This window comes from Lissotriton helveticus, chromosome 5_1 (genome assembly GCF_964261635.1).
Source record: "Lissotriton helveticus chromosome 5_1, aLisHel1.1, whole genome shotgun sequence".
Classification (NCBI taxonomy): Eukaryota; Metazoa; Chordata; class Amphibia; order Caudata; family Salamandridae; genus Lissotriton; species Lissotriton helveticus.
Window position 1 is genome coordinate 1,208,621,012 of NC_136065.1, and position 13,945 is coordinate 1,208,634,956.

At 49.5% G+C, this 13,945-nt stretch overlaps 1 protein-coding gene across 4 annotated transcripts in view; it reads right to left on the minus strand.

Moving 5' to 3' along the window:
- EIF3A (eukaryotic translation initiation factor 3 subunit A) overlaps positions 1 to 13,945 on the minus strand; it is a 1,009,075-nt gene that overhangs the window by 520,745 nt on the left and 474,385 nt on the right. For all 4 annotated transcript variants that reach the window (XM_078643910.1, XM_078643908.1, XM_078643907.1 and 1 more), the window contains exon 15: positions 8,381 to 8,503. In XM_078643910.1, the coding sequence (XP_078500036.1) occupies positions 8,381 to 8,503 (123 nt within the window). The remainder of the gene's footprint in view (positions 1 to 8,380; positions 8,504 to 13,945) is intronic.

The following is a 13,945-nucleotide window of genomic DNA, read 5'->3' on the forward strand; positions in this document are numbered from 1 at the left end:
CAGCGACACTTGGCGCCGACGAGGAGGCCTTCACCCTGCCCTCGGATCCGACGTCTTGTTGGCCCTTTTGAGTCTTAGACGTGGATGCTGCAGCCGTGGACACAGAGTCTTTGGACCGATGTGTTGAGCTTCCAGCTTTCGATCCGTGTGATTTTGCAGGCTCCGTTTCCACCACGCGTCCGACTAACGATGTCCCAGTCGGCACCGGAGTCTTGTCGCTGTCTTTGGCGGGCTTAGACGGCGTCGCACTTGTAGACCCGTGCCGAACTCCCTTCTTAGAGGAAACCTCCTCCGCCGACGATTTCGACACCGTCGAATCGACCGTTTTCTTCGACTTCTGTGGACCGGAGGTCGACGGAGTCGATGAGGCAGCAGATTTTGGTGTTTTTGGTGTAGCGGCCGCCATCTTAGGAACGCTCGAATCCGTAAGTTTCGGTTCGGCCATTTTAGGTGTAGTCGATACCGCTTGTTTCAGTTTCGGTTTCGATACCGGCTTCGCAGCAAGTATGTCCGTGGCCGGGCCTGAGGGCGGGGCCGTGGCTTGCGGTGCGGGGTTTTGGGTAAGGCCGACTGGCGATCCCGTGACCCGAGCCTGATCCGTGTAACCTTCGGGGCATAGCTCATCCCCTGAGCTATCTTCCGCGGCCCCATAAACTTCTTCGACGTCCCCTACCTCGTCGACGTATTCAAGGCCTTGACCCACGACTCCGTCGTCGTCTTCCGGATCCGCCTCGATGTCCGTCGCGGGCGGTGAGATTAAAGTTGATGGCTCTGGCCCTCCTCTTCTTGGTCGCCGAAGATGTTTTCTGGATCCGGGGCCGCTTGTCTGGCCTCAAGGCGCACCGCGCGCCGAAGTTTGAGTGTCTTTTTTGACCTGAATCTAGAGCAGGCCATGCAGTTGTCCTCGTTGTGGTCCGGCGAGAGGCACTTGTTACATACCGGGTGCACATCGATATGTGGGTATTTTGACCCACAGAGGGGACAGTATTTAAACGGGCTCCGCTCCATGCTAAGAAGTTGCGGTCGTGTTGCGATGAGAAGGCCTCGATGTCCGAAGTGTGATACGACTCCGTAGATTCCGACTCAAAGAGACGGAAGAACTCGAGACCGTAAGCAAACAATACCGACGCAATGAATCTAAGGCCTTTTGGCCCTAAAAAAGCTAGTTTTCTCGGTTCCGACAGAGAGACGTCGAGACCGCATCCGAACCCAATGGCGGAAAAAAACAATCTGGGGATGGAGCCGATGCCAATGCGCACTGTAGTCCAGGGGAGGAGCCACCTATCTCAGGATACTTCGAAGACTCTTCCAGGACAACAATGTGCGATCATCCGGACCCAACACTAGGCGGCGATCTAATGCAAAAGATATGAATTTAGCAGCCCACATGCCTCGAACATAGTATACCTATATCTAAACCTAAAATGGGCACACAGATCTCCTATCAGTCACTCCTATGGCAGGCCTTAACAATACTGAAGGCAGAGTGCTTGGAATCGTGTGAGATGGTGCTCTGTCTGCGGCCTTCGGGATCTATCCCTTAGCCGTTTCCATGATAGCGTCAGACCATATACTTTTAAGTGCCTTATAATCCTCGCGGTTATGGTAACTTTGGTCTGACATTATCTAAACATGTCGTGTAAGGTGTCATATGCTTTGGAATACTACCCCCTCGCCAGTTCTGGCGACGGGGGTAGCCTTCCACCCCTCTAGAGGGAGAAGACATGTTGGTAGCCTGTAACCCCGGTTAAAGTTAAACGCAGCCTCAGCTCCACAAAATGGATGCTGCCACTGAGACAAGAGTCTGACCTCCTGCTGCTGGGAGTCCTTCCAGCGAGGGAGGCCTGGACAAAGGGTTTCCTGTCAGGGGCGGTGCCAGCACCATCCCAGACAGGATTTTGTGTATCCCAGGTAGGCAGGGCTGAGAGGAAGGTGACTGCAAGTGGCACCCCGGTGCTCACTGTGCATATGCCGGCTCAAACCAGTTCCAGGGGCACACCAGCCCCTGAGCTGGGGAGAGACCGGACAAAGGAGAGGGGTGTAACCACCCCCCTCCTGGTCCCACCAATGGGCAGGACCTAGTCGCGTGCCAGCCCCTTTTCTTAGAATAAAGGTAGGAGCGGGCACCCTTCCCAAATTGGATAATCTTGAAACTTGAACTACTTTCCACGAAAGGAACTCTTGTCATTCTCTGAAGACTCTCCCTTGTGGCTAAGGAGTAGCCACCCTGCACCAGCAGGCACCATCTAAGCGCTTGCGGTTTGCTGCACGTCCATCCTCCGGATCAAGACTGACCAGCTCGACGAGACCCGGATTCCCTGCCATCTCTGACCTCTACCTGCATCATCAGCCCAGCTGAGATTAGTGGGTGCGACGAGACCCGTGAGACCGGCTATCTTCAAGACCTGCACGACGCTTAACCAGCACGACCGCCGAGGGATCCTCGAGTGGGTGCACTGGGGTTTGAGAAGCCCCAACCCTGAGCAGCTCCAGCACCGAAGTCCAGCCCCCCAGCCTCCACGAGATCTGCGTGGGGCCCTTCTGCTGCCTTGCTGTTTGCCACGTTGTCCGGTCACTTGCCCGTCGGCTAGTGGCCCTCCTGACGACGTACCACGACGTTTTCACCGCTGGTCTAGGTCCTCTAGACTGGCCCTTGCTCCTTGTTCAACAAGAAGTGCCCTGGACCCTCCTGGTCCACTCCAGACGCCATTTTGATTCAACCGCGTGGGCTTGCCTTTGCCAAGGCTTGTTGCTCCAATCCTGGATCCAGCATCGCCGACAGCAGACACCATCGTGGGACAGCTCGCACCTCCAGCCTGGACGCCGACAACGCCTCCTGGCCCGTGTGGCTGCAGAGTCCAGCGTCACCCACTCACCTGATCGCGGTGACTTCATCCGGTGCCATCCTGGTGCCCACACAATCACTGACTAGTGATTGAGATCTGAGTCCCCTCTGCTTTCAGGTCGTCTTCTTCACTGATCCAGCCTTGGATCACACCGAACATCTTCACTGGTCGCCTGCCAGCAACATCTTCTTTCAGGCTCCATAGACTACAACGAGGATTCCCGACGTCATTTGAACCCTATGCAGCCGCAGCCCCTGGGATAGGTAACCCGAGCATTTCGGTGCTCCAGCACAGGTTCACTATCCTAGTGTCCAGATCCTTTTTCGTTTTTAGTCTACCTTGTCGGATTCGTCCGGAAACAGTAACTTTAGAATTACTAGCATCCATAGACTTTGTCCCGCATCCCGCGTAAGAGTTCACACTCTGCACCAGGGTTCCCTAGGCCTCCTGCTCCTAACCTGAGGGTTCAGTAAGGTAGTCCTAGCGGTCCTGAAGCCTCTGGATCGTGTTACTTACCTGCTAGTATTTCGCATTCCACTGTTGGAGTATATTGTTTTTCGTGCCCCTCGGGCATTTGTGTTATTCGTGCAACTTACAGTATTTTCTTAAGAGTTTTGTATTGTGCTTAGCTCCCTGACTCAGAGTTCAGGGTGGTCTTGTTTTTAATAAATATCCTTTATTTTTTACAACAACTTGTGTGGTGTCCTTTCACTTGGTGTTCAAGGGGTATATGTGATGGTAAAACAGCTGGCTTAACACGCCTTCTAGAGTTTAGCCTAAAGACTGCTCTTGTCCACGCTACTAGGATAGCTGGTCTATAAGGTTGACTTACAACCAATCATCAATAAGGGTTGTTTGGAATGATACAGAGTGATCACTAGAATAGTGAACACTATATATCAGGCCAACTTCTCACAGTACTAATCATTTTCCAGACAGCACTAGGAAGGGGTGACATGTCTAATATCATTTCACAATGACAGAGTTTTCTGTTACACGGAGTTTTAAGAGATTTTTTAATAGATGTAATTTGAATGATTTTTATGTTTTCAATATGTTTTGATAGTAATATCAATGTATTGTTTTAATTAGGGGGTTGTCCCAGCAACGAATGATTATTGTCTTGATGATGGTCTTCTTGACGACTGCAATATAAGACCGAAACGTCGACACTTCCATCATCTCCAGAAGCGTTGTGCTGGCACCAACACACAACCATTATTAATTAGTTCATTTGGTTGTTTGCTATATCCACTAGGAGTTGATGCCTTTGTTGTGAACTAATGAGTTGATGCGAACTATATCTCCGTTCATAACTCTTTTTGCTTGACTTGCTCTAAATGCATCTCCCCATACGATGTTTTGACACTCAAATATAAAATAACTCTTTGCATATAATTTATTTCCTCCGTGCCTTTCTTTTTCCTTCCATTTTTTGTTAAATATGCTCTAGTCTGCTAAGTGTGATATTAGTTCTGATTCACTGGAGGACGATACATTTGTACTACTCCTATTTGCAATCTATTGCAGTTCACAAACAAGTCCCTTGTAGCATACATTGTCCTTAAATGGTTGCCAGGGTGGTCACTCCTTAGCTACAAGGGAGATTCTTCAGTCTTCAGCTTCCGCAGAACGTCGAAGGTCCAGAGTTTCGTGTCAAGTTTCGATTCAGAATTAATCTTAAGTCTCAGGACTCCGCTCCTACCTTTATACAACAAAAAGGGGCTGGATTACTTTCTAGTCCCTCCTATGGGTGGGACCAGGAAGGGGGGTGGTTACACCCCCTTCCCTTTGTCCAGTTTCACGCCAGAGCTGGTGCTGGAGCGCCCCAGCAACCGGTTTGAACTGGGGTATGCAAGAAGCACCTTGTGTACATCAGGCAGTGTCTCAATCTATTCAGCCCTCCCTGTCCCAATACACAAAGTCCTGTCTGGGGTGGTGCTCGCACCTCTCCAGGCAGGAAACCTATTGTCCAAACCTCAATGACTGAAAGGACTCCCAGCAACAGGAGGTCAGACTTGTGTCTGTGGCAGCAGCGTCCATTTTGTGACGCTGGGGCTCTGGTTAACTTTAACCGGGATAGTCAGCAACAACATGTCTTCTCCCTCTAGAAGGGTGGAATGCTACCCCCATCGCCAGAATTGGCGAGGGGGTAGTATTCTAAAGCGTATGACACCTTACACAACATGTTTAGATAAAGACAAACCAAAGTTAGCATAAAACCGCGAGGATTATAAATGCACTTAAGAGTATATGGTATGACGATATAGAACAGCTATAAGGACATGGTTCCGAAAGCTGCAGACAGGCTCAGCTCATGCTAGAGCACCATCTCACACATAACCAAGCACTCTGCCTCCGGGATTGTTAAGGCCTGCCATAGGAGTGACTTATAGGTTACTATGTGTCTATATGTAAGTAGGTATAGGAATACTATACCTAAGCAAGGGGTGATTACACAACCATGCCCCAGCTGAGTGACCAGCCAATTGTGTCTATTTGAGTGGCCAGCCAGGGGTGGCATAATACATGCTGCAGCCCCTGGTAGGCCTTGGTTACACCTATGCCCGGAGTACCTAGGGTACAGCAGGGGCTGACAAGGTGAACCAATTCCCAACTGTGTATGTACATGGTTTGAATTTAGAGAGTGCATCTGGGCTGTGGGTCTGATTAGCAGGCCCACAGCCACATTTAAGTCGAAAACCAGTAAAGCAAAAGCAAAAAGTGTGGGTGACCATAGGAAGCAGACCCTACTCTCCTACACTGACCCTCTACGTAGTACAGTACACAGCCCGGTGTGGGAGCAGGCGGTGATAAAGTAATTACACAGGGCACCCTTTCGGTCCATAGATCAAGATATGTCTAGAGAAAGATGGGTAGGGGTGGATGCCTTTTAGTGTGGGACTTTTACTCAGGGGAGGTCTTCCTCACGTTTCAGGACACACAAGACACCTTCGACATGGGGCAGGGTAACTTCCTCCACTACACCAAGCTGGAGAACAAGGTCAAAGATCTGGGGCATCCACCCACTGGATCCACCACCTTCTCATACATTGTGAGGTTTGAAAAGATTGGGCAAGGAAAGACACCTGGTCACACTAGTAAAGCTCTCAAGGAGGATACCTCTAAAATACCTTACTGAGGAAGGGAGGCAGACCTGGGGGACACGATCCATGACTCAGATTGGGATCTTGCATGTGATCTGTTGAACAGATTGTCTTGTAACCACAGTTTAAAATTGGGAGGAAGGCACCACCTTTTTAGGTCTCGTCCTATTAATCGCGCAAGCGATAATAGGACGAGAGTATAGGAGGCCAAATAAGCTTTGAAACCATCGTGGATTTCGTCGAGTGCATGTGCTCATGTACGAGCTTGCCATTTGCTCCCCGAGCCGCCTGCCTGCTTCACACTTCAAAGGAATGCGCCCCCCGCCCACGCAATGTCGAGAGCCAGCGCTTCCCTCCCACTCGCTCACTCCCCTTCTCCCCCGCCTCGCACCCCATCCGACTTGTTCTTTTCACTACCTTCGTGCTCGCCTGCTCTTTGAATTATTAATCACGCAGTTCTCGGTCGTTCATACATTTTCATTACTTGTCTCACATTTTATTCCTTCTATTTTGTTTTCTTAATTTTCTGAAGTTTTGCAGGTTGTTTACCCCATTTTTTTTCTTTTCGGATTATATTTCCTATGAGGGAAATCGCAAGTTTGTTATTATTTCCTTTCAGCTCGGCCGCACGGCCAATGCTTGTTGGTCAGTCGTCACAGGAAATGGAATCGAGCTCCCACAGACTGCTCTTCAGAGGCCCTCCCTAAGTCCCTAAGGTCACACAAACAAGCAATAAATACACAACATGAGACAATCTGAACAACGCTGAGAAGGAAGCATCTCGGCTTCGGAAGTGGCGGCCTCTACAATTTTTCTGCAGCAAGGCCTCATCCCATTTGCTGTACAATCTCTTCAGTTTGCGCCAGTGCTGTGGTGGTCTGAGCACAGAGGCTCGCTTTTCATTCCCGCATAGGTTGCGTCCTTCCTTCATTATTCACCGCGGATGCTCATTTGATTTGAAAGTGTGTGTCCATTTACAGTAATTTCCTTCATTATGGCTATTTTTTATAAAGACCTAATTCGTCAGGCATGCTTTGCCTGTCGCCATTAATTGCTAAAACATTGTGTCTTTATAAACATTTGATTATGCAAAGGCTGGCAGCCTCCGCGCATATCATTCGGCATTTATGCGCTGGTGCCTGGCGGACAGCAAGCAGCAAGGTGTAGCAGCTGTTACTCATGCCACCACTCCCTCAGCACCACCACTCAGCACCACCACTCAGCACCACCACTCAGCACCACCACTCAGCACCACCACTCAGCACCACCACTCAGCACCACCACTCAGCACCACCACTCAGCACCACCACTCAGCACCACCACTCAGCACCACCACTCAGCACCACCACTCAGCACCACCACTCAGCACCACCACTCAGCACCACCACTCAGCACCACCACTCAGCACCACCCCTCAGCACCACCACAGCACCACCACAGCACCACTCAGCGCAACCCCAGGTTATAGGTGTCACATTTGCAAAAGTTAGAACTATTGGCATTGTAAATGACAAAGCTATTAATTTAGCTATTTTCAAAACCAACACATAAATAAAAAAATTGTCAGATATGAATTTAGCAGTCCACATGCCTCGAACAAATTGTCATTTACAAGACCAATAGCTCAAACTTTCCTAAAAAAATTGTCATTTGCAAGACCAATAGCTCAAACTTTCCTAATGCGAGACCTATTGCATTGCAAATGCTTGTTGCATTGGGCGTGGCAATGTACCAATGTTTAAGCTTCTGGAAGGAGGTGGTCTCTAGAGAGGGGGGAAGTTACTAGCATAGAGGTTCCTTGCACGACGGCTGCATGCTTGCTGGGAATGGTAGAGACCCAGAAAATGCAAACTCTCCAACAAACTCCTGCAACTTGCATTGCTCCTGGCGAAACTTAGACAAGCTATAGGCTAGATGGGTTCCCAGGTGCAGAGCTTAGACCTTTGGGCTCGAGATGTGTTGGAGTGATGGACTGCAGAAGAGCTCCGCATACGTATTTCTCACTTGGACAAGAGGGTTCACAAAGCAGGAGAGGCTTGGAGGCAGCTGCTGGATGAATTTAATACATATGGGACCTCAGACTCCGACCTGGCTGAAAAGGTTGGTTAAACCATGTATTGGGTACATTGTCATCTTATGGGGTCAACCTAGTGTGGATCTATTCAGTCAATACGTAGCTGGCTTGTAGACTTGGTGCATGCAATGATGTTTCTTATGTACTACTTGTCAGGTATAGGGAGGCTGGATGGGGAACACAGACTACCCTTGTTGATATGTACTGAATGTTATGTTTACTGTTTTGAAAAAGAAAGGTTTAAAAAAGAAAAACACTTGATGGCAAGGGCTATCTTGCACTACCATCATTTATGGACCTATAACATGTTTTACATCTTACTAAGCATGATCATTAGACAAACTGATATTTACCTCATAAACAGACAGTCGTGAAGATTTGAGTTTTTCTTCAAATGAATTTCTATCCTCCAGCATCCGAGACATTCTGTTCTTGTGCTCCAGGGCCTTTTCACGCTCAAGCTTCATTGTTGTGATCTGCAAAATTGCTCATTTTTATTTAGCAGAAAGGATGAACTTACAATGTAAACCAGCATTTTATTTTGAGTTTGTCATCAAATACGGGAATATAAATTAAAATAGCCATACAGCTCTGACATGCAAAAAGTATAAAATCGAATACAATTTAAAGATCCATTAACTTAAAGTAATCCTAGGACATGAAGGGACTTTCATGTGCATTCTATGATTTTCAACACAAATCCAATAACCACTAACAATGTCTGTAGGTCTGCATTCAGACTAAAGTTCACCAGTTAGTGGGTTTATTCACTTGACACTACATTCATGCACTTAATCACTTGACCTTGCTATCATATATGCATTTCTTTCCCCACTGACTCACTTGCATTCACACAAGCATCTAGCCACAAAAAGAAACACGCACATTTAAGCATGTGAAAGATAAATTAAACAGAAAAAAAGGTATAAAGGTGTTTGGTATATGCTGGCAATAAATAAAAAAAAGTGATATATTAAAATAAATATAGCATTGGACAGCCACAATGAAACAGTATTGTATATAATGCATAACTGTTTTAAACGTTCAAAATGGCTACCATGTTTATAGATGACCAGCGATCCTGGAAGAGTAAAACAATGACACTGAGAAAGTGGCTCTATATATACTGGACTAGAAGGAAGTACAGTGTGTATAGAGTCCACCAACCCCAGAGGTATACCAGAGGTTAAAGTCAGAACTGACCTTACTCTCCAAAGTGGTAGCTTGGTCGAGCAGTAAGGCAGTACCAGAGGACAGTGTAAAGCATACAGTACACACTCAGTCAGCAAAAGGTTTCACACACTCAAGAACTGAACTCCAGGCCAATTGTTGTTATATCCTCATATATTGTTGTTTTATTTTTAGAACCAACAGTTAAAAAAATATACTTTTTAAAGGTACGAGTACTCATGTAAAAACTTTGCAGAGGAGCAATACGTTTGTACACATAATAATTACAGGATAGATAATAAGCAATACAGTTCTGAAACACACTCTAGCATTGAGCTCAATGGGTTTTTCATAGGAAAGTACAGTTGATTACTTTATGGATTATTTTGGTAGTTCCAGGACTAGATCTTAGATTCAGTCCTGGGGTCTAAGCTGAAACCAGATTAGCAAAAACGTTTTAGTTACTGTGATGAATTTTCCTGAATATAAAGCGGTTTTAAAAGTTCAAACTTAAAAACTTTTCAAGGAGATTCTGACAATGTTATCCAATGGGAGGAAATTCAGGTTACATGTAAAGTACGATCGCGTTAGTTTTGTAACCCAGCACTAGTCTCCTAGGGCCAGCACTGGGGGCTTAACTCAAAACAGGTAGGTAATTGCGTTTCAGTATTTCGTACGATTTTTAAAGAATATTTGCAGTTTTCAAAAGTAGACATTTCATAGAAAAGCAGACAATGGGTCCCTATGGAGAAAATACAGGTTACTAGTAAACCCGCTAGGGATTACTTTTGCGGTTCAGTGCTGGGCTGAAAGGTACAGTACTGGCTTCTCTCCTGATCACAGGTGAGTATTTTCGAATTCGGACTTTGGCTGAATTTATAGGAATATTTTCAGTTTTCAAAGCTTCACACTTAAAAGATTTTCGAGTCAAAAATGGGTCAATGTTATCCAATGGCAGGTAAGTGAATTACCGGTTTCCAGGTGAGTACTTGGTTGGTGAAGTTAGGGTTCTGGGCGTAGACTCAGGGGTCCCCCAGGGTCAGGTGAGTACAGCTAGTTCAGTCCCAGCGGCACAGGGGCGGCCGGGTGCAGAGGTAGGTAGGGCCAATGTTATCCAATGAGGGAAGGGGGGCCTTTGGTTGATGGCGGCTGGCTAGCAGGCCACGCGGCTCTGGGAGCTGGGCTCCTGGTCACTTGCTCAGGGCAAGGGGGGGAAGTGAGATAGGACAGAGGTCACAGCCAGCGACACTCGGGCGGCTGGGTGCAGGGTGCTTTTGAGCCGTCGGGCGCTCAATGTTATCCAATAAGGATCTTGAAAAAGGAACAAAGGCTGCAGGCTAGGGGACAATGACTCTCCAGGGGCGACCAGCACTTCGAGAGGTAAGTTGGGATCTTGGAGCACAGGTAGGTACCCCAAAGGGAGGCACAGGGGGCCACGGGGCGCCTGGTGCAGCAGAGCCTCTGCTGATGGGAGTCATAATCTTCAAGAGGGTCAAGACCTTGAGTTATAAGGGAGTTATGTAAAATAAAAACTGCAATGACATATATACTGTACAGACCTATTTACGTGCGGCTTGCAATGTGATATGGATACTGCGAAACAATTATTGTAAACGTCGATGTCATGTTGCAGTGCTAATAAAAATATTTTTTTTTAAAAAGGCAGGCAGGTCCTCTGGGTGTCCCAAGGTTGCTGTCCGTGGAGGTCGCCGGGATTAGGCAGGAGCAGGTTCCAGGATCAACAGGCCGGTAGGGCTGGGGCCAAGTCAGTTGTTGTTGTCCTGTTAGCAGCTGCGCGGCGGGTCTTCTTCTTGATCTTCTTTCTTCTTTTGATATCGGGATCTAAGGAAGGAAGGTTCATGGAGCCCCTAAATACTAAATTTAGGGGCGTTACAGGTAGGGCAAGGGCAGGGGCAAATGGGTCCCTGTCCTGGGGTGAGGACACCCCCTAGCCTGCTCCTCTCCTGTGGGAGGGGGACAGAAGCCTAGCTGAGATTGGGCAGGGCTCCCCAACTACAAGATGGCCGGAGCCCGGGGTCGTGCTTCACCTCGCCTCTTCCACCTGAGAGGTGGGGTTGGCAAAGGTTGGCACACCCTCCTTCCCGACGTAGCTTTTCCCGCCAGTCTTCCCGCCAGAGTAGGGTTAGAACGGGTGGGGGGCCAGTTGCTGGGTACAGCAAATGGTCTGGAGAAGCTCTCCTGGGGGAGGAGACATAACACCTCGCCCAGGATGTGCATTGTTGCAGGCCCCGGAGAGCTCTCCACCCAGGGGTCCAGCGACATGTCTGCTGTGTGGCAGCCTCTGCAGCCACTCAGCCCAGACGTGGATTGAAGGTTCGGGTTTTGAAGGGCATCTCTAAGATGCCCTTTCGTGCATTTTATATTAAATCCCACACTGGCATCAGCGCGGGTTTAATGTGCTGAGAAGTTTGGTACCAAACTTGTCAGTCTTCAGTGTAGCCATTATGGTGCTGAGGAGTTCGTAATGACGACCTCCCAGCACCATATACTCTTAAATGGCAACACTGCGCTTACACTGCCCAGGAATGACCCTGGGTACTGTAGGGGCACAGGGCTCATGCACCTGGGCCCTCACCTCTGGCATAGGGCACCCAGTTAGAGGTGGTGACTGAAGTATGCAGGGCAGTGGGTTCTGTGGGCATGGCACACAGGGATGTGTGCCATGTTGACTCTTGCTTTAGTTCTGTACATAGGCACTCAGCCTGCAAAGGCAGTGTGTGGGAGCCAGGGTACAGGGCCTCTGAGGGTGGAACAACTCGTTCTTGTCCTTTTTGCGGACCAGGAAGAACCGGGAGTACAGACCTCTTCCTCTTTGAGACAGAGGTACGTCTTCTATCACCCTTTTCCTTAACAGGATATCGGGCTCCTCCTGGAGCGTGCGCAGCTGAAACTGAGAGCTTACCGGAGGAATTGATGGAGGCGGGCTGGTGAACCGAAGACTGTATCCACTGCAAACAATATTCAGCACCCACTTGTCCTGAGTAATTCTGTCAGAAAAAATTGAACGCTTCCCCCCCACCGGAGCGGGTAACGGATGTAGGGGAAGTAACCGCTCAGGGTCGAGACCCGGCCGCGCCCTTGTTTGCTGTAGAGGACTGCTGACCTCCTCTACCCTTCTGGCATTTCTGGAAGGGCCTCCGGAACTGCTGCTGTGGTTGCTGCTGCTGTCCCGAAGCCTGTCCTCGCCCTCTGCCCTGCGCCCCGAACAGTCTCTGAAAAAGGGCGGTAGGCTTTCTTTTCTTTGGGCTTCTCCAGGCCCACAGCCGTCAGTCTCGGCCTCCGCCTTCATGCGGGCCATCTCATCATCCGCATGTTTTCCGAACAGGGTCTCCCCCGGCTTGAGTGATGCGAGCCTGAGCCAGGCATGGCGTCGCTGGTTGATCCCATGACAATACCCATGGGCTGCCAAAAGAGCAATCAGCAGCCGCGCTGATGACCTGGTTCGAGACCAGCATCCCTTCCTTCTGGATCTCCAGGAAATCCTCCCTCCTATCTCGTGGCAGGAGTTCCGCGAACTGCTGGAGGGATTCCCACAGGGCACGATCATAACGTCCCAGCAAAGCCGTACCGCTAGCGGCCTTCATGGCCGTAGATGCCGTCCCACAGGCCTTCCTGCCAGCGGAGTCGATCCATCGGCACTCCTTATCAGGAGGCACGGTAGAAGACGGCGAGGTAGAATGTGGTTTCCTGGCTGCCGTCACTATAACGGAGTCCGGAATCGGGTCGATCAGCAAAAAAGCCGGGTCGGAATCCGGAGCCCTGTACTTCTTCAGAAGCCGGGATGGAGCGGCTTTCGTCACTGCAGGCGTGAGGAACAGCTCCTCCGCGGGCTCCACCAATCCTGGTACGAGCGGTAATAAAGGACGAGACAAATGCTTCTTATGCAACGTCTCAAAGATCACGGACGTCGTAGGTGTTGGAGCCGTCACCGTGATTCCCAATTTTGCTGCCCCCCTCAGGAGGACGTCCTGGAACGTGCTGATATCGTCCACAGGAGACTCTCGTCCCCAAGGAGTCCGACAAAGTCGGGGAGTAGGACCGGGTCCTGGAAGAGTCCATGCGGGACCGTGATCCGAGCTTCATGTGGCGCCGTCTTGACCTCGTGGAGGATCTTTGACGACTGCGCGATCTCCCCCTCCGTCCGGAGCGGGATCGCGATCTCTTTGGCTTCGGTCGCCCTGCCGGTTCCACCGGGGCGGGCGATTTTGGCTTGGCTGGGCCCTCAGCCGAGGGGTACCCTTAGGAGGAGTCGGAAACCCTGGCAATGAACCTGACCTCGGAGGAGGCTTGTCAGCCGGCAGCTGAGGTTGAGGTGGAAGCTGACTCTGAGGTGGAGGAGGCGGAAGTGGAGGCGGGGTGGGAGCCCGCGGAGGAGGTCCTCTCGGTAACGGAGGAGGAGTAACGAATAGTTTTCTTACCTGTCGGTGTAGTTTTGCAGCTTGAAGATCTTTCTGGATTCACTATGCTGTGCATTATTCCGCGGTCTTGTGGTTGGGTCCGGATTCGTAGTCTTTTCTTTGTTTTTGTTTTTTGTTTTTGTAGCCCAGGTGGGCGTCGGCGTCACACCTCCTTGGGTGCATTTCCGGTGACCTCAGCATGCTTCCTGCGGAAGCTCCCACTCTTGGGGGCCATCTTCGGGTTCTTTTTTTCCGTGTTTCCTTCGTTTCCGAAGTAATGGCAATGTTCTATTTAGGTGATATTTTACCGCTTTGTACTTTTAAGTCTTT